Source organism: Mobula birostris, chromosome 18 (assembly GCF_030028105.1).
Source record: "Mobula birostris isolate sMobBir1 chromosome 18, sMobBir1.hap1, whole genome shotgun sequence".
In the NCBI taxonomy this organism is placed as follows: domain Eukaryota; kingdom Metazoa; phylum Chordata; class Chondrichthyes; order Myliobatiformes; family Myliobatidae; genus Mobula; species Mobula birostris.
In genome coordinates, this window is record NC_092387.1 from 26,343,329 (window position 1) to 26,364,318 (window position 20,990).

A 20,990-nucleotide genomic window follows, 5' to 3' on the forward strand; every position below is an offset into this window, starting at 1 on the left:
AAAAGAAGCCACCTAAAACAGAAAGTTGCGTAGCCCTTGAATTACATCAAATGGGAATCTGATCCAGGTCCGTCAGATGGCCTCGAGTGTACACGATTGAAGCGCAACATCTGAACTGATAAGGAAGACTATATGAGTTAGGAGCTTGAAATGCAAAGGGGCGGGAATTCCGGAGACTAACTATCGCAAGGGAGAACCACCATGTCAGGGGCTGGGAGAGAAATGATAAATCATCTGGCCAATGAGAGATCTCTATATCAGTATTATAAATTGGAGAAGTGATCTGAGTGTGCATCGGTACAGAGTGAACAGTAGAATTCATGTTTTAATTTATTGGCTTGGAGTCAACATTATTACGCTATTGTTTGTGCAGAGACAGTAAAGTGGAGCCTTGATTAATTAAGAAGTGCATAGTGAGTTACCTAACCTAGACCTGTTGATGAATAGTCAACATTGGAGCGTGGACTCGTCCACATAGCCAACGAAAAGGCAAACATAGCTGGAGCTCATGCAGGTGCCCATAGCTACATCATGGTTTTGGAGTAAGTGGAAGGAGATGAAAGAGAAATTGATGAGTGAGGACTAGTTGCACCAGACAGGAGAAGGTGATGGTGGAGGGGAACTAGTTAAATCATGATAAACCTGTCTCTGATTCTGATTCTTAGATGACTATTTCCAAAGGCATGTAATGTTAGGGTGATAGAAGTGAGAAGTATGTTTCCTTGAAATGCTTTAATGGATCATGTTGTTCAATGATAATTTTGCAGTACTTATTGACTTTGAAATGACCAGTCTTATTGAACTTGCTACATCTAGTTGGTTCAATACACAAGTTGCTGGAGGAACTCAGTAGGTCAGGTAGCACATACAGAGGAAAATGAGTCCCAGCCCAAAACCTTGTGTAACGCTCAGTTATATTGGCTCGTATATGTCTAGGGGAAATTCCACCCAGCACCTGCCTCAACGCTTCCCATGGAGTCGGTTGCTGCCCGAATCAATCCCAAACATCAATCATCAGCCAGCACACCCAGTACGTTTTACCAAGTACACTTTATAGATATTACTAATTCTATGACATTAATATAAATTCGATACAGAAAAGGGAGTAATGAAAAAAGGCACCAAGACTTTTCAAAGTCCAAGTTCTTCGCACGCAACCGTTGGAGCTCAATCGATTCCCGACGACCACCAGAATCCTGTCGACTCATGGCTCGGGACCACCCGAAGTGATCGACCGGAGCCATTCCGCACGTCTGCCGTCCTCCCCGTCTCTCCTCCAACTCCCCACCTCTCCTCCAACTCCCCACCAAAACCCTGTCCCCAGTCATATGATACAGCATTATCATCCGAAAACAAAACGATACATGACCACCCATTGGCTAATAGCACCCTGCTATCTATAATAACCCAAGTAAATGTCTAGCTAGAGACTTTCTCAGCATTTAACATAACAAAGAAGCATTTCCCAGTATAACATAACAAAGAAGCCATTTTAAATTTAACATAAAAAAAAGAAAGACCCCATACACTTGATTTCCCCCCAGACTACTGTCTGACCACTGAATTTCTCTATCATCTTGTGTGCTCCTCCTGATTTCCTGCATCTGCAGTCTCTTGTGTTTACATCTGGTTGGTTATCTAGTTCCACAGTCTACATACAGTGCATGCAGGAATGGTCTCCAAACTAAGTTCACTGTTGTCTGCTCAATCACCTCAAATTAATTTAGTTTGGGTATCTAAATTAAACTTTGGTTTGGTTTGAAAATTCCTTGCGATTTAAAAGAAAATTGTCCTTACCAAGATGTATATCACAATATAGAGATGGTGTGACACCCAGAATGCTCGAAAGCTAATGCGTCGGAAATAATGCAAGGCAAAGATGTGCAGTAAAGAAAAGACGAAAAGAAGAAGAACCCCAGTCATTCCTGGAAAAGAAAACAAAATATTGATAGTCATTAAAGGTCCATCTGGTAGATTCTTCACAATGCATAGTTTAGCAAATCTAGGGTTTCCAACAATATTTTTCATAAATCAGTTGACTTAATGGTTTAATTCAACAGAAACATGGACTCAGTGCAGTTAAAACGATGGAACTCATAAAGCTATCATAGTGAGATCTACACTGCCCATCCTAGCTGTATGGCTACAAGTTAAATTTCATATTCAGTGAGTAGGAGACCATTTCAATTCCAGTCACCACAGATTTTGCATTTCACACAAGAAGAGATATAAAAATGAGAAATAATTTTCATGGATTTTATGTGATTCTGAAGTTTCACTTAAGGTATCTGATACTAATATAGTAAAATTAATTCCTTTCATGCACAGATGTAGAAGGCTCGAAGGTAGCAGCTTTAAAGGCTGGGAATTTTGTGATGTGCAAATCACCTCTTAATCTCTCGAAGTCTTTCTGTCATTCATATGGCGTAGGCCAGGAGTAAGCAAGATTATTTCCACGTGGCTAGCTGAGTCCAGTTAAAAAAATACTTAACAACCTCAACAATAGGGTGAATGCACTGTCCTTTTCTCAGAATTGGAGAACCAAGGACTGGAGAACATAGGTTTAGGGGGAGGGGTGAAGGGTTTGAGAGGAACTTGAGAGACAACTTCTGTTACACATGCGTATATGAAACAAGCTGCTAGAAGAAGTGGTTGAGGCAGGCATAATAACAATTTTTAAAAGACAGCTGTACAGGTACATGAATTGGAAACATGTAGAAGATTATGGACCAAACATTGGCAAATAGCATTAACTTAGATGAGACATCTTAGTCGGTATGGACCAATTGAGTTGGAGGGCCTGTTTCTGTTCTCTATAATCCTATGCCTTTCTACCCTCAAGGCATAGGATCCTGCCTGACTAACATCCCACCTATCACACTAAGGATTCAATCTCTCCACCAACAGGGTGTATGTGACCAACAATGTAAAACTCAGTCACTCAATAATGCTTCTTCAAGACCCCCATGCCCTTGGAACACAAGGGAAGTAAACAACTGAAAAATATATGCAACATTTTTTTCCAAATCACAAACTATACTTAGAAATATATTGCTACTCTTTCATGAGTAGCATTGGCCTACCAAACTCTCTGTAAAATCACTATCAACACACAAGCAGCAGCATTAAAAAAAATAGCTCACAAGCATCTTCTAAAGAGTCAGGTGTTCCTCAGGATGCCCACATCTCATATTTTAATTTAAAAAAACTCTTGGTTTGTGTTGGCATAGATCAAACAGAAGCAGCCATGATTCATGTGTGTATTCCTGAGTTTGATGCAGAAACAAAAAATCACTACGAATTTGCATTCCCAATTGCTGCACGGTTAACAGATAGAAAGTTCATCTTGTGGAGACGGAAATGACCAAGATAGGTCCGGCTGTGATGCTCCCCATAGTTAGAGGAGTCAAGTCAGTTTTCAAGAAGATCTCAAAGGATTCTGACATGAGTGTGAGATTTTTACTGGTCTGTTTGTTGTGGACCATGATGTATGATATGGGTGATCATGGTTTTCCCATGACCATGATCGTTCTTGTCAAATTTTTCTACGGAAGTGGTTTGTCATTACCTTCTTCTGGGCAGTGTCTTCACAAGACAGGTGACCTCATTCATTATTAATATGCCTTAGAGATTGTCTGCCTGGTGTCAGTGGTTGTATAACCAGGACCTGTGATATGCACTAGCTGCTCATACTACCATCCACTGCCTGCACCCATGGCTTCATATCACCCTAATCGGGGGCTAAGCAGGTGCTACACCTTACCTAGGGTAAGCTACAGGCTATCAGAAGAGGTGCCTTAGGTAGAGACATATCTTCAGCCTGCCACCAAATAATCAGCTTTTATGAAATGTAATAAATGTGTGCATATAGAACAATACAACACAGGAACGGGCACTTTAGCCAATGATGCTATACACAAGTAATTAAATGCCTAATTAATTAATTCCTTCTACAAATACGATGTCCATATCCCTCCATTCTCGGCACATTCCTATCTAAGAGCCTCTTCAATCCTCTATCAAATTTGCCTCTGCCATCACCCCTGGCAGTGTATTCCAGTCACCCACCACTCTCTGTATAAAATAACTCCATTTTAAACTTAACCCCCTTTCACCTTAAATGCAAACTTTCTGGTATTATATATTTCAACCCTGGGGGAAAGATATTGGCTGTCTACTTTATCTATGCCTCCCATAACCTTATAAACCTTAATAAAATTTCCTATCAGCCTCGGTCACTACAAAGAAAACAACTAAGATTGTAATCTCTCGTTATAGCACATGTTCTCTAATTCAGGCAACATCCTGGACAACCTGTTCTGCTCTCTACATCTCCACATCCTTTCCTTGATGGAGTGATCAAAATTGCACACAGTACTCCAAGTGTGGCCTAATAAGAGCTTTATAAAGCTGCAACATAACTTCCTATCTCTTGAACTCAGTGCTTCGACTAGCATAGGACATCTGCCTTTTTTATTAGGCTACCAGCTCGTGCAGACAAGATGAGTGAATATTAGCTGAGACATAATTAATATATATGAATGGTTACTTTGTCTGTGGGTCATTTTGAGTATTGTGCAACTTAGATTATCAGGCCCTTTCAGTCTTGTTCCAAATTGGCTTTGCACCATTTCTGCCCACATCTTAGAGGAGTCCATATGCAATGTTGTGCATGCTGAACACACCATGTATTAAGGATTGTGTTGAACTGAAATTTCAGAAATGTGTTTTTTTTGCTTTTTGCAACTTTACTCCAAAGTTGCAGTTTGACAAATACACATAACCATGTCTCATATTTCACAACAGAGGACACATTCATGGTATTGTAAGCTTTCTATTATGTGTGCAAATATTTCTTTGTAAGATTTAGTCTTATGAGAATGTGGGTACCTGTAATGTTCTGAAAGAACCACCAATAATACTTCAGGGGCAGTTCAGACCTGCAGGAGAAAGGCAACATGGTAAGTTATAATATGCAGCAAGGCATCATGAGTTACAACAGTGCAACACATTCTGCACTGTCACAGAAAACAACCCAAGATTGGAACTTCTTATAGCAATGTTCTCCAACTTGGTCAGCATCCTGGTCAACCTCTTCTGCTCCCTTAATGCATTTGGAAAATCATGAATGTAACACCACCATTCAAGAAAGAAGCCAGAAAGCAAGAAACTATGAATAATTTTGAAAATGTTGTGACTCATTCTATTCAGATAATCATATGATTATCCATGTGGTTTTATGAAAGGAGAACTGTTTGACTAATTTGCTGTAGTTCTTTTAAGAAGTAACAGGTAGATAAAGAGAAGTAGCAGATTTACCATGTTTGAATTTCCAGAAGGCATTTGATAAGGTGCTTCATAAAAAGTTACATACCACCACATACATTTAGTTGTAATGTATTGACATCTCAATGGGATTGGCCAGGTAAAAGAAAATGGATAATGAAGGTAAAAGGATAATTTTTAGATTGGTAATCAGTAACCAAGGGGTTGCCACAGGGGATCAGTGCTGATTCTTCAACTCTTCACAACCTATTGTAATGACTTAGATGAAGAGACAAAGGTAGATGATGAACAAGTTAGAAGAGGACACAGAGAGCATGAAAAAAGATGTAGAAAGAATAATTGTGGCTAAAAAGTTCACATGCAGAAGAAAATGTGAGGTTTCCAAGTATGCAAGGAAGACTGAAAAAGAAAATTATTATGTACATGGAGTGAGATTGCAAAATATTTTAGAACAAAAGATATCAGGGCTCTGGTACATAAAACACAAAAAGTTAGCTGCAAGTATGACAAGTAAATAGCAAGATTAATGCTGGTGTTATTGTAAAGAATGTGGAGCATAAAAGTAGGGAAGATTTGATGCAAATTTATAAGGTGTTGATGAGACAGCATGTGGAATACTATATATATACAATTTTGGTCTCTGCATTTACGGAATAATATAGTATTGGATATGATGCAAAGGAGATTCATGATCCCCTGAGATGAAGGGGTGACCTATGAAGAAAGATTGTGTAGGTAGGGCCATATACACCAGAGTTCAGAAGGTTGAGAGGAGATATTATTGAAATAGGTAAGATTCTGAAGGGGACTCAGATATTAAGACGATATTCTCCCTAGCTGAGGAGCTAGAAATAAAAGGCATGGTTTCAGAATAAGGGATCATCTACTTAAAATAGGGATGAGAAGATGAGAAGGAATGTCTCCTCTCATGGGGATGAAAACCTCTGGAATATTTTCCCCCTGAGAGTTGGCAAGACAGATCATTGCATATATTAAAGGGAGAAACTGACAAGCATTTGAATTACAAGAGAGTCAAGGTGAATAGCGAAAGTGATCAAAATTGGAACAACCAATACTGGACCTTATTCAGATGTTCAATGACCAATTGGCTTAGTTCTAGATTATTCCTTCTCCTCTTGTTCAAAGGATCAAAACTAATACTTAAGTCGATTTTTTTACTTATGTATGACAGCTATACAACATATGTATGAAGTATATGTTTTGTCCTGAGATTTTGAGGGATGCAAAGTACCGTAAATTGTAATTTTTCTGATTTATTTTAATTAAACTTACCCATCATCGTAAATTGCTTCAGGGAACAGGCAGGCAAGAACACTGAGTGGGTTAGCAGAAAATGAGTAGATATTGACCGCATGAGCTGCACTGTGGAGTACTGCAAAATATAGTTAAATAAGTACATTGTAGGTACTTCTGACTTGCATAAACCCAACCAGCAGTCACTGTATAAAATAATTGATCAGATATTTGTCTCTCATCATTGATCTAAGTTCAAATTTAAAACAGTCAGATTCTCCTGCTCAATGGTTTTAACTACCCAAGGAACTTATTCAGTTAAGTATATATCTCTTGATAACTTATCTATTTAAGACCGTCAGTAATTAGCATTGGCTATAGGTCTAGGGATATGATTCTCGCTTAAGGTAATGTTAGGGATGATGTGCGAGAGATCCCTAGTTCAAATCCCAGATGAGCCCTACTGTCAGATGATAGGGTGGTTAAGAAGGCATGTGGTTGTTTTCATAGAAACATAGAAAATAGGTGCAGGAGTTGGCCATTCGGCCCTTCGAGCCTGCACCGCCATTTATTATGATCATGGCTGATCATCCAACTCAGAACCCCGCCCCAGCCTTCCCTCCATACCCCCTGATCCCCGTAGCCACAAGGGCCATATCTAACTCCCTCTAAAGGATAGCCAATGAACTGGCCTCAACTGTTTCCTGTGGCAGAGAATTCCACAGATTCACCACTCTCTGTGTGAAGAAGCTTTTCCTAATCTCGGTCCTAAAAGGCTTCCCCTTTATCCTCAAACTGTGACCCCTTGTTCTGGACTTCCCCAACATCGGGAACAATCTTCCTGCATCTAGCCTGTCCAATCCCTTTAGGATTTTATACGTTTCAATCAGATCCCCCCTCAATCTTCTAAATTCCAACGAGTACAAGCCCAGTTCATCCAGTCTTTCTTCATATGAAAGTCCTGCCATCCCAGGAATCAATCCGGTGAACCTTCTTTGTACTCCCTCTATGGCAAGGATGTCTTTCCTCAGATTAGGGGACCAAAACTGCACACAATACTCCAGGTGTGGTCTCACCAAGGCCTTGTACAACTGCAGTAGTACCTCCCTGCTCCTGTACTCGAATCCTCTCACTATAAATGCCAGCATACCATTTGCCTTTTTCACCGCCTGCTGTACCTGCATGCCCACTTTCAATGACTGGTGTATAATGACACCCAGGTCTCGTTGCACCTCCCCTTTTTCTAATCGGCCACCATTCAGATAATAATCTGTTTTCCTATTTTTGCCACCAAAGTGGATAACTTCACATTTATCCACATTAAATTGCATCTGCCATGAATTTGCCCACTCACCCAACCTATCCAAGTCACTCTGCATCCTCTTAGCATCCTCCTCACAGCTAACACTGCCACCCAGCTTCGTGTCATCCGCAAACTTGGAGATGCTGCATTTAATTCCCTCATCCAAGTCATTAATATATATTGTAAACAACTGGGGTCCCAGCACTGAGCCTTGCGGTACCCCACTAGTCACCGCCTGCCATTCTGAAAAGGTCCTGTTTATTCCCACTCTTTGCTTCCTGTCTGCTAACCAATTCTCCATCCACATCAATACCTTACCCCCAATACCGTGTGCTTTAAGTTTGCACACTAATCTCCTGTGTGGGACCTTGTCAAAAGCCTTTTGAAAATCCAAATATACCACATCCACTGGTTCTCCCCTATCCACTCTACTAGTTACATCCTCAAAAAATTCTATGAGATTCATCAGACATGATTTTCCTTTCACAAATCCATGCTGACTTTGTCCGATCATTTCACCGCTTTCCAAATGTGCTGTTATCACATCTTTGATAACTGACTCCAGCAGTTTCCCCACCACCGACGTTAGGCTAACCCGGTTTCTCCCTCCCTCCTTTTTTAAAAAGTGGGGTTACATTAGCCACCCTCCAATCCTCAGGAACTAGTCCAGAATCTAACGAGTTTTGAAAAATTATCACTAATGCGTCCACTATTTCTTGGGCTACTTCCTTAAGCACTCTAGGATGCAGACCATCTGGCCCTGGGGATTTATCTGCCTTCAATCCCTTCAATTTACCTAACACCACTTCCCTACTAACATGTATTTCGCTCAGTTCCTCCATCTCACTGGACCCTCTGTCCCCTACTATTTCTGGAAGATTATTTATGTCCTCCTTAGTGAAGACAGAACCAAAGTAATTATTCAATTGGTCTGCCATGTCCTTGCTCCCCATAATCAACTCACCTGTTTCTGTCTGTAGGGGACCTACATTTGTCTTTACCAGTCTTTTCCTTTTTACATATCTATAAAAGCTTTTACAGTCAGTTTTTATGTTCCCTGCCAGTTTTCTCTCATAATCTTTTTTCCCCTTCCTAATTAAGCCCTTTGTTCTCCTCTGCTGAACTCTGAATTTCTCCCAGTCCTCAGGTGAGCCACTTTCTCTGGCTAATTTGTATGCTTCTTCTTTGGAATTGATACTATCCCTAATTTCTCTTGTCAGCCACGGGTGCACTACCTTCCTTGATTTATTCTTTTGCCAAACTGGGATGAACAATTGTTGTAGTTCATCCATGCAACCTTTAAATGCTTGCCATTGCATATCCACCATCAATCCTTTAAGTGTCATTTGCCAGTCTATCTTAGCTAATTCACGTTTCATACCTTCAAAGTTACCCCTCTTTAAGTTCAGAACCTTTGTTTCTGAATTAACTACGTCACTCTCCATCTTAATGAAGAATTCCACCATATTATGGTCACTCTTACCCAAGGGGCCTCTCACGACAAGATTGCTAATTAACCCTTCCTCATTGCTCAAAACCCAGTCCAGAATAGCCTGCTCTCTAGTTGGTTCCTCGACATGTTGGTTCAAAAAACCATCCCGCATACATTTCACTTCATTAGTTGTGAGATTGAGTTTAAAACCACAAGGTAATGTTACCACTCTTAGATTATTGTGCTCAATTCTGGTCAGCTCATTATAAGAAGAGCATGGAAACTTTAGAACAGTCCAGAGGACATTTACCAGTATGCTGCCTGAATTAGAGACCACCATGAGGATAGGTTGAGTGAACTAGGGCTTTTCTTTTTGGAGCAAAGGAGGATGACAGGAGACTTAATAGAGATGTAAAGGATGATAAAAGACATAGATAGAGTGGACAACCAGCACCATTTTCCCAGGGCAGAAATGGCTAATATGAGAGGAAATAATATTTAGTTGATTTTAGTGGGGTGTCAGAAGTAATTTTTTTTTAAACAGAGAGAAAGGTGGGTACATGGAACAGAGGCAGATACATTAGAGACATTTAACAGATTCTTAGATAGGCATATGAATGATAGAAAAATGGAGGTCTATGTGAGAGGGCTATGTGGAAGGGAAGAGCTAGATTACTCTTGTAGTAGTTTTAAAGACTGGCACAATTTTGTGTCCAAAGGGTCTGTACTGTGGTGTACTGTTCTATGTTCTATGTATTTGAACTTTTCAGTCTCTCTTTGTAGTTTCTAGTTTGGCTAATTGTTTGGCAAAAGGAATATAATTTGATGGGTAAATTTTAAGATATTTTAATTACTGTTCAAAGTCAAAGTCACATTTATTGTAATATGCACATGTATGCACATGCGCAGTGAAAAATCTTACTTGCAGCAACATTACATGTTCATAGCATTAGATACACAAAAGTCACAAGAAAAACATTAATTATAGCCAATTTTTACAAGGAAACCCACGACATAAACAAAAGAAACAGTCCATTTTCATGGCCAAAATGGCCATAGTGTTGTAATAAAAGGTAGTAATTAAGGTTCTGTAGGGTGGTTCAGGAATTGAATGGCTGAAAGGAAGTAGCTGTTCCTTTACCTGGTGGGACAAGATTTCAGGGTTCAGTACCTCCCACCCGATGGTAACTGCGAGAAGATGGCATGGAAGAATGGCATCTGCTCTGTATAAGTTTTTCAATTCAGATAGAATGATTACATCTGATCCCAGTGCCTCCCTTTTTGCAGAAAATCACTGATTAATAACTAGGAAGTGGAATCTTGGAGGCTTTGACCTTCCAAATCACAGATACTGAACAAAATTTAGCAATCCTTCTACCTGATCTCGGATCAGCTTACAGCATCAGCCAGGGATGAAGGTTTGGATCTCATTCATAGGGCAATTTTATGATAGCTGATACAACAGGATGACTTCCTCTAGATGGATATCTAGAATTAGGTGGCAGAGTTTCAAAAGGAGTCACCTATTTAAGACAGATGAGAAGGAATGCTGTCAGCATTAATTGAGTGGTGAATCTGTAGAATTCATTGCCACAGATGGCTGCAGAGGCCAGGTCATTTCTTATATCTAAATAGAGGTCGATAAGTTCTTGATTAGTAAGGGTGTCAAATATTATAGGGAAAAGGCAGATTAATGGGGTTGAGAGGAAAAATAAATCAGCCATGATCGAGTAGATCTGAAGGGCTGAAGAGCCTAATTCTGCTCCCATGACTTATGGTTCTAAGTGGTGTGCATAGCATTGTACGTACTTGAGAAGAAGATAGCTGACATTGCAACCCAACGATGAAAGTCAACAGCTGAATCAAAGGGGATGTAGCGGTTGAGGAAGGTTTCGCGCAGCACCGTGATGAGATTGCGGCACATAGTAAGCAGGAGGTACGAGTACATGAAGGAGACTGCAGCTGCTGATCCACGGGCAATGATGAGGCCAGCTCTTGTGGTTTGAGGTACTCCAGAGTGCTCCCTTAAAACAGCATAGTCTGAAGAGAAAGCAGGAGCTTATCAGTCTAGGCAAACAATGAACTTATTCAAGAGAGTCCAACATATGTATGTGCAGGTAAATAGGATTAATATTAATGATTAGCATGAATATGGTGGGCTAAGATGCCCATGTCTGTGCAGTGTGATGACTTATCCAAAGAGTAACAACACTTTATCTCTATATGGGCATATTGCAACCCTCTGAGCTCTACAATGTCAGATAACTTGATTTCTTTGTCTGTATTAGTCATCCATACATGCTGTTTTACTTTTTCTCTTTTTTTTGTCTGTAACTGGAGGTCATGGCCAGCCTGACCTGCCGGGTACATCTTCCTGCTCTGCATTTCACAACTCCCACATTTTTGTGTCTATTCTCACTCTAACTGCTCCCATTCACTCATTGGCCAGTTGCCTTCTTTACATTTTACTCCCATGGTCACCCTGTTAGAGACATTGCACTCCCCCACCCTCTCAACTTCTTAAAAATCTCTTTTGTTTCTTTCCCAGTACTGACAAGAGTCTTTGATCTGAAAAATTAGCTGTTTATCTTCCCACAGATTCTACCTATCCTGCTGACTATCTTATAGCAGTTTGTTTTTATTTTAGATTACTAGCAGTTGTTTTGTTTTTCAAATTATCACACCTACTTACCAACAGGGAAATAAAATTCATACAGTAGTTTATGAGAATCCTGGAATTAGCAGATCAGGTAGAAACAAAGTTTGATAAAGCCATTCAACTGTTACATTTATCAATAGGTGTAGCAATTAAAACACCCCTAATCATATCTTTATCTCAACTAATCCATTAGCTGTATAAGACACAATTTAGCAGACACATGTAAAGTACACTGAAAGCCCAGAGGAGGCCTGTCTATGTGTGGGAGTGGGTGGATGGATGGGTTTGAGGGTTGGAAAAAGGCTTGCTTAGTTCTGTCGTTGCTGCTGCTTGTGTTGAACATTGTGGGCATGCTACGTTGGTGCTGGAATATGTGGCGACACATTTCACTCTATGTTTCAATGTACATGTGATAACTAAATCTGCAGTTGAAAATAACTCATTCAACTCTGGACAAAGCATCTCAGGAATGGACTCGGTGATTCACAGTGATATATTTTCATTAATATATGAAGTTATGATAAATGATGTTCCTTGTGAAACACCCTGGTTTCCTTGGCTGCATTAGTCTAGGGGAAACAAACTCCGGCCCCACCAAACTCATGAGATCATGAAAATGGCATCAGAGATAGGTAAGGGTCGTAAAGAAAGCTTTTGGCACATTGGCCTTCATAAATCAAAGTATTGAGTCCAGGAGATAGGATGTTATGTTGAAATTGTATAAAACATTAGTGAGCCCTAATTTAGAGTATTGTGTACAGTTCTGGTCACTTACTACAGGAAAGATGTCAATACGATTGAAAGAGTGCAGAGAAAATTTACAATGATGTTGCTAGGACTTGAGGACCTGAGTTATAGGGAAAGTTTGAAAAGGTTAAGACTTTATTCCCTCGAGTGTATAAAAATAAGGGGAGATTTGATAGAGGTATACAAAATTATGAGGGGTATAGATAGGGTAAATGCAAGCAGGGATTTTCCACCGAAGTTGGGTGAGACTGGAATGAGAGGTCATAGGTTAAGGGTGAAAGTTGAAATGAACTTCTTCACTCAGAGAGTGGTAAGAGTGTGAAATGACCTACCAGAAGTAGTGGATGTGGGTTCAATTTCAATATTTAAGAGATATTTGGATGGTATGGGTATGGCTGTGGGCTCAGTTCAGATCGATGAAGCTAGCAGAATAATAGTTTGACACGGACTAGATGGGCTAAAAGACCTGTTTCTGTGCTGTAGTGTTCTATGACTCTGATTCTAAATAGAACAAAGTTGTGTTCCTCTTAGACCAGGGGTTCCCAACCTTCTTTATGCCATGGACCAACACCATTAAGCAAGGGGTCCATAGACCCCAGGTTGGGAGCTCCTGCTGTAGACAGTTGTACTATTAAAGATAAATATAAGAATTTGATATGGTAAGTAGAAACTATTTCCTCAGATAAAATTAATGCCAGGCTAAGCTCTCAGTCGTGATGCAGGGTTTCAACCCAAAACATCAACAGTTCTGAGCACTGTGTCTGGCTCTGTGGCTTAGATGGGAAGGGGGGAGCAGAAGAGAGCAGTGATGATAGTGGATTTAATAGTTAGGGGAACAGACAGGAGATTTTGTCGATCCGGAAGAGGTATTTGGGTGGGATAGGTATGGAGGGCTGTGGTCTCAGTTCAGATCGATGAGAATAGAAATGTGGTCTTGAAGTGAGAATATTGGTAATTTGGTAGGAAGCTCAAAAGCAGGACCTCAAAGATAAGAATCCCTGCAGTGGGGATAAGAAAAGGGTCATATGGTAGATGAATAAGTGGCTGAAGAACTGATGCAGGAGACAGGGCTTCAGATTGGGATCTTTTGGGAAAGGTATGACCTGTTCAAAAAGGATGGGTTATACCTGAACTTGTGTGGTCTATGTGGGCAGGTTTGCTACTGCTATTAGGGAGAGTTTAAACTAGTTTGGCAGGAGGATGGGAACCAGAGTGATAGGTCAGAGGATGGAGCAGCGGGCGTAAAGGTAGATGCAACGAACAACACAGTGATCAGTTGGGCTGAACAAAACTGAACATTCCTGGACTGTTTCAGTGACTTTGTATTTTGATGTCTTATATTCTGTGTTTTGACTCATTTTTTTGCTGTTAGCACAATTTGTTCTTTTTTTCTGCATTGGCTGTTTGATGTTTTCTTTCAACAGGTTCATGGTGTTTCTTTGTTTTATGGCTGTCTGTGGGAAGATGAATCGCAGGTTGTATTCTGCATAGATACTTAGAATTTTGGAATGTTTAGCTGGAGAAGCTGGACTGATGTCGGTGATGGAGCTGGCTGTGATGTCAAAGCTGAGATGTTGGAGAAGGAGCCAGTCAGGATATCAGGAATGGAGTTGGTTGGGATATCGGAGGAGCCCGTCGGGATATCAGGGGAGCTTGCCGGAATGTTGGAGGAGCCAGTTTGGGTATGAAGGAGCTGACCTGGCTGCAGACCATGTTGCTGCCCGCTACTCAGAAGCATCAAAGTTGGTGCAGTATAACCATGGGAGATTGTCTCGGGCATTTCACTTCCAATAGCAAGACTCTTTTGGACAATGATAATGTAAGTTGCCCCAAGCCTGATACCTTTGTCTGGTGGAGGGACAGATGACATGGGAGCTGTGTAGACTCAGTTGTAGCGAGGACTAGGTCTCAAGCCTTGGGCTTGCCTGCCACTGCGGACCAGGGAGAGGAAACGCGGAAGCATTGAAGCATTACAGCATGGCATCTGCACTCAGCTCGGGCCAGGCCTGTCCTGTCATTGCTGCCCTCCCATGTTTGAGTGACTTGCTGGATTACTTTGTCTGCACATTGCCAGGAAACTGTTTCATCAATTGCTGGACATTTGCTCAGGGTCTTGGACTATGTTCTTTTTTTGAGTGAATATGCTTCTTTGATCATTATTTTGAATTATGTTACTCGTTATTTTGAATGTCATTCCTTGTTTTAAATGGTTTGTACCTTGGCCCCAGAGGAACGCTGTCTTGTTCAGCTGTATCTATATATGGCTTGAATGATAATTTAACTTGATTTGATTTGTGTGGAAAGGCTGCGAGGAAAGACAGGCAATAGATAGGGCATAACTGCAGTCAGTTGGATAAGTTGAAATGAGTCTATTTTAATACGAGAAGTATCAGGAACAAGGATGATGAACGTAGAGCATGGGACTATGATGTTATGGCCATTACAGAGACTTGGCTGTCACAAGGGCGGGAATGAATGCCGGATGTTTCAGGGTTTAGATGTTTTAAAAAAGACAGAGAGGGAGGTAAAGGAAATGGAGAAGTGGCATTGATTGGAAACTATTAGGATAGGTAAGTCCCTGGGCTTGACAGGATATACCCCAGGTTACTAAGGGAAGAGATTGCTGAGCCTTTGGTAATGATCTTTGCATTACTACTAGCCACAGGAGTGGTACTAGAAGATTGGAGGGTGTAAAATGTTATTCCTTTGTTCAAGAAAGGCAATAAGGATAATCTTGGGAGTTATAGGCCAGTGACTCTTATGTCAGGGATGGGCAAACTATTGGAGAGGATTCTTATAAGCAGGATTTACAAGAATTTGGACAAGCATAGTCTGATTAGGAATAGTCAGCATGGCTTTGCAAGGGGCAGGTCATGTCTTATGAGCTTGATGGAATTCTTTGAGGAAGTGACAAAACAAATTGACGAAGGCAGAGCAGTGGATGCGGTGTATTTGGATTTTAGTAAAGGCATTCAACAGGGTTCCCTCTGTTAGGGTCATACAGAAGGTCAGTAGGATTGAGATTCAGGGAACTTGGCTATGTGGATTCAGAATTGACTTGTGTACAGAAAACAGAAGGTGGTAGCAGATGGATTATATCCTACCTACAAGTTGCTGACCATTGCTGTTTCACAATGGTTAGTTCTGGGACCACTGCTCTTTGTAAATTTTATAAATTACTTAGATGAGGAAGTGGAAGGGTGGGTTAATAAATTTGCAGATAGCACAAAAATTGGTGATGTTATGTAAGTGTAGAAGGTAGTAATAGGCTACAATGGGACATTGACAGGATGCAGAACTGGGGGAAGAAGTGACAGATTGATTTCAATCTGCAAAAGTGCAAATTGATATTCTTTGGAAGGTCGAACATAAAGGCAGAGTACAGGGTTAATGACAGGATTCTTATCAGTGTAGAGAAGTAGAAAGATCTTGGGGTCCATATCCATAAATCCTTCAAAGTTGCTGTGCAAGTTGATAAGGTGGTTAAGAAAGCGTATGGTGTGTTGGCCTTCATTAGTCGGGGAATTGAGTTCAATCACCTTCAGGTAATGTTGCAGCTCTATAATACTCTGGTTAGACCATAGTTGGATTATGTGTTTAGTTCTGGTCGCCTCTTTATAGGAAGGATATGGAAGCTTCTGCGAGAGTGCAGAGGAGATTTACCTGAATGCTGCCTGAATTAAAGAATATGTCTTATGAGGAAAGGGTGTGCAAGTTAGGGCTATTCCCTTTGGAGTGAAGGGCAATGAGAGGTGACTTGATAGAGGTGTATAAGATGAAAAGAAAATATAGATAGAGTGGAAAGCCAGCACCTTTTTCCTAGGGTGGCAATAGCTAACGTGGATGGGAATAATTTTAAGGTGATTGGAGGAAAGTATAGGGAATTTCAGAAGTGGGTTTTTGATAACAGAAAGTGGTGAAACACCATCCTGGGGGTATTGGTAGAGGCAGATATAATGGGGAAATTTAAGGGACTCTTAGATAAGCACTTCGATGAAAGAAAAAAATAGAGTGATATTTGGGAGAGAAGGGTTAGATTGATTTTAAAGTAGGTTCAAAGGCTTATCTCTCCCTCCTCCCACAGATGTTGCCTGACCTACTAAGTTCTTCCTTCAGATTGCCTGTTGCTTTGGAGCTTGGCTGTTCAGAGGTAATTTATTTTTATTACAAGATACAGCATGGAATAGGCCCTTCCGGCCCTTCAATCCACACAGCCCAGCAACCCTCAATTTAATTCTAGCCTGATCATGGGACAATTTACAATGACCAATTAACCTACTAACCGGCACGTATTTCGATTGTGGAGGAAACCAGAGCACCTGGAGGAAACCCATGCATTCCACGTGGAGGACATACAGACTCCTCACAGAGAATTTTGCAATTGAACTCCGAACGTGATGTTGTAATAGTGTCACACTAACCGTTGTGCTACCATGTATAGAGTACTTCAGATAAACAGCAATAATGGCATGGACTTCATAGCAGAATGAACTCTTGCATCACAGTAATGATTCATTGAAAATCTGGAACCAATTCCTCACCAAAAAAAGCTGAGAGAAAGGGGCAAGGTCATATTTTTGATAAGCTATTTGTTGGTGAAGGACATGTAGGGAGGGACAGGGAATCAAAATGGCAAATGGAATTAGGTACCGATCAGCTATGATCTCACTGAGTGGTGGAAAAGGCCTGAAGAACTAAAAGACTTATTGCTGTTCTTACTGTACTATGCAGCTAGAATGTAGTACTTACAATAGGCACGCTCAACAAAGACACCGGCTGTAATACCATAGAAGATTATGACACAAAAAATCTGGCGTTGATGGTTCTGAACATACTGAATACATTCGTTAATTTTCTGTTGAAATTTGTTCTTGGTATACTTGTCCCGTTTAGCCTCTGCAAAGATTTTGTTAGGTGGTTGGGAAGATCTGAAACAAAAATAGTAAAATAATTGATGCCAATTGAATAAAAATATGGTATGTATTGCCTTTCATAACTGCAAGTTACAAAGTCCAGTAAATATACTTGAAGTGCAGTAAATGAGGTAGTCACACAAAGAAAACAACTTTCACATAGCAAACTTTCATAAATAGTGTGAACAGCTAATCCAAGAGATAACTATTGGATAGGGTAACTCTTCTGGTCTCACTTGAATTACAGCCATAAATCTGTTACATCCACTTCAGAAATCAAGAGACGTCTTAGTTTAATAGCTTAGTAGTAAAATGGTGGAATATCTGTAATCTCAGTGATAACACTTTTAAACTCTGTCAAGGCACACATAATTTTCTAAACTCAGCGGACAAGGGTTCTACCAACTGAGTCACAGCTTATCAAGTTTATTACAGTAAATGTCTGAAAATAATGTATTACCTGTCTTAAGTTAAGCATGCATTCAATAAAATAATTCAAAAAATTCTATGTTTATCATAATATAATCTTTAAAAAATATTAAATGGCATGTGCACCTGACTTTGGTAGTGAGGGTCTAATAGTGTAATTCAGTATGACCACATAAGATGACTTTGAATGAAAGGCTCTGTTTACATTACTACCAGAAATTAAAACTATGGCAGGTGATGCAGTGAGATGGTATGTTATATTGGTGCCTCGATAACTTCAACGTCCGGTAAGATAGCGGAATGTTTGGTTGCACTGGCCTCTCGGGGGCCAACCAAAGGTGATTTAGTTTTTTGTAAACTTTTTATTTTACAATCATAAGACAATTCCAGCTGTTACGAAACTCAAGTACAGCAGATCCATCCCATCAGCGAGCTGCTCCTTGGTGGAGGAGCTGGATTTGGTGAGGGCAGTGTTACAGCCTACTACAGAAAAGCATCAGAGTCAGTGAGCTGTGCAGTGTAACAGCGAGTGACTACCTTGGATGCTCTCTATGCCTAAGCATGTGAAGTGCTTATCCAGACACTTCTTAACTGTTGTCAGGAACCCAGTTTCAACCATTCTCTCACTCGCAGAGGATTCCAGGTACTTACCATTCTTTGGGTGGTACAGGTTCCTTTCATATACCCTCTAAACCTTTTTCCCCCTTACCCAAAACCTACGCCCGCTGATGTGGGGAAAAGTCTCTTACAGTCTACCCTGTCAATACCCCTCAAACGTTTGTATACCCCAATCATATCCCCTCTTAACCTCCTCCACTCAATGGAGAGAATGCTTCTCCATTGACTTACACTGATGTGCAAGAACCCACCATAGTCTTTCATACCAGGAACCTAAAGGTTTACCAGATACAAACTTCCCTTTAGGGCTTTTCACTAAAGCAATTCTGCCCTTCAATGGCCTAAATCTGTCAATCTCATGTGACGAGAATACACATAAAATTAAGATGTTTGCTGGCCTGGGTTAGCATCAGTGACATCAGCAGTTGGTCTGCCACCTGTCCTCAGGGGGAAGGAGAGATAAGGAACATGAAGCAGCATGTGGAGGTGTTAATGAAGGAGCCATCAGTCTGGGTATTGCCAAGATCGGCTCCCCCTTTGAACCCTGAACTGTTTGAAGTGATGGACAGGCGATCTGGAGATGTGTAATGAAGGGACGGTAGAGAGTGCTGTCTGGAGCGGCTCCCCCTTTGAACCCTGAACTGTCTGAAGTGATGGACAGGCGATACCCCAGCAGGGGGATAAAAAGGGACAGGTTCGCTAAGGCAGGACACACACGACACCCGAGGTAACGAGACCCTGGAAGCGGTGCGCCTCTCACGAGGCGGTGGGAAGTACCGGACAACGCACAGGGTGGAAAGGTACGATCAGCGGGAACCCGGTGTGTGTCCACCCTCGCTTGGGTGCTGGGTTCACTGCAGAGGATCGACTGCATCTGGAGGAGGGGTCACAGTCGGTGACCTCAGGTGACATCACCAAGGACCCGCCCGGAAAGCTGCTTGTGAGCCATATCGCCGGTCTGTGAGTGGAAGCCGTGTCTGAATGATCAGTTGTTCCCGTTCTCTCTCTCTCTCCCCCCACGTTGTCCATCGCCATGGCAACGATTACTGCAAACTGAACTAAATTGGACTGAACTTTTGTGTCACTTTGAAATTTGGTCATTTACCCCTAGACAACGATAGAGCTTGATTGATGCTGTTATCTTAATTCTGTGCACATGTGTGTTTATCATTGCTGAACTGTTGCATTTATTATCCTTTCGATTACTGTGTTGCTTGTTTCTTTAATAAAACTTTCTTAGTTCTAGTAATCCAGACTCCAACTGAGTGATCCATTTCTGCTGGTTTGGCAACCCAGTTACGGGGTACGTAACACTCAGAAGCACTTTATAACTTTGCAAGTTGATGTACAACTTAGACCTGCGTCAACGTGCAACAGGAAATGTATCTGCAGTTCTCCTTGACCTAAGCCTAGATAAGAGGCTACACCTTGTTAGCATACTCTGGATGGAGATGTTTGGGCAAAAATTAGGAAATCTATCTCAGTTTTAACCTCTCAGCCATGAAGTAATATAGTAAATGTCAGCAACCGAAGGCCATTCAGTCCATTGATCTTGTTCAGACTTTCAAAATGTCCATACCTGACTTTTGACTAACTCCAAGATCTCTTGACAGCCATGCTAAACAATATTTTATCTTGGTAATGTAAACTCCACAGGCCCATCATCTAATTTGTAAAGATGCTCAGGATTCCTATTATCATTGTACATGGAAAACTGTTCAAAATGCTTAATAAACAGACTGCATGAGGAACTCAATGGATCAGGCAAAACCTGTGGAGTGAAAAAAATGATATATGTTTCAGGCCAAGACCGTGCATCAGGTCTTGACCCAAAACATCAACCATTTCATTGCCTCCACAGATACTGACTGACTTTTTGATTTCTTCCCACAGATGGTCTGTTGCTCCACTTTCCAGCATCTGCTGTTTTTATGTCCTCATGTTTATAGATTGACAGCTTTAATTTTGTTTAATTTTATGATCATACTCTGTCAGAACTTTGGAGTAGGAATGGTTTCCTCTATTTCCACCTTCCATCCAACTGTTGTAACTGAACTAGAGGAAACAAGACTCATGTTTTCATTACCAGTTAATTAATCACTACTAATACACACACTAGAATGTTACCGTTCAGTATAATGCCCCCTGAAAGAAGAAAATGAAAAATATGGTCATGATTTACTTGAGTTTCAAGGGGTTTAAAGATATACAAAGTTTGGTGCCTAGATATCATAGCTAATTGTAAATGTGACCTCATTTCAGAATCACAATCAGGTTTAATATCACTGGTATATGTCATGTTTTTTTTTGTTTTGTGGCTGTAGTACATTGCAATACATAATAATAAAT

General features: G+C 40.8%; 1 protein-coding gene across 1 annotated transcript in view; it reads right to left on the minus strand.

The window, feature by feature from the left end:
* LOC140212011 (dual oxidase 2-like) overlaps positions 1-20,990 on the minus strand; it is a 166,376-nt gene that overhangs the window by 29,039 nt on the left and 116,347 nt on the right. The window contains exons 23-27 of the mRNA XM_072282367.1: positions 17,431-17,609; positions 11,085-11,315; positions 6,580-6,679; positions 4,891-4,940; positions 1,798-1,925 (exon numbers count right to left, since the gene is read on the minus strand). Coding sequence (XP_072138468.1) covers positions 1,798-1,925; positions 4,891-4,940; positions 6,580-6,679; positions 11,085-11,315; positions 17,431-17,609 — 688 coding nt within the window. The remainder of the gene's footprint in view (positions 1-1,797; positions 1,926-4,890; positions 4,941-6,579; positions 6,680-11,084; positions 11,316-17,430; positions 17,610-20,990) is intronic.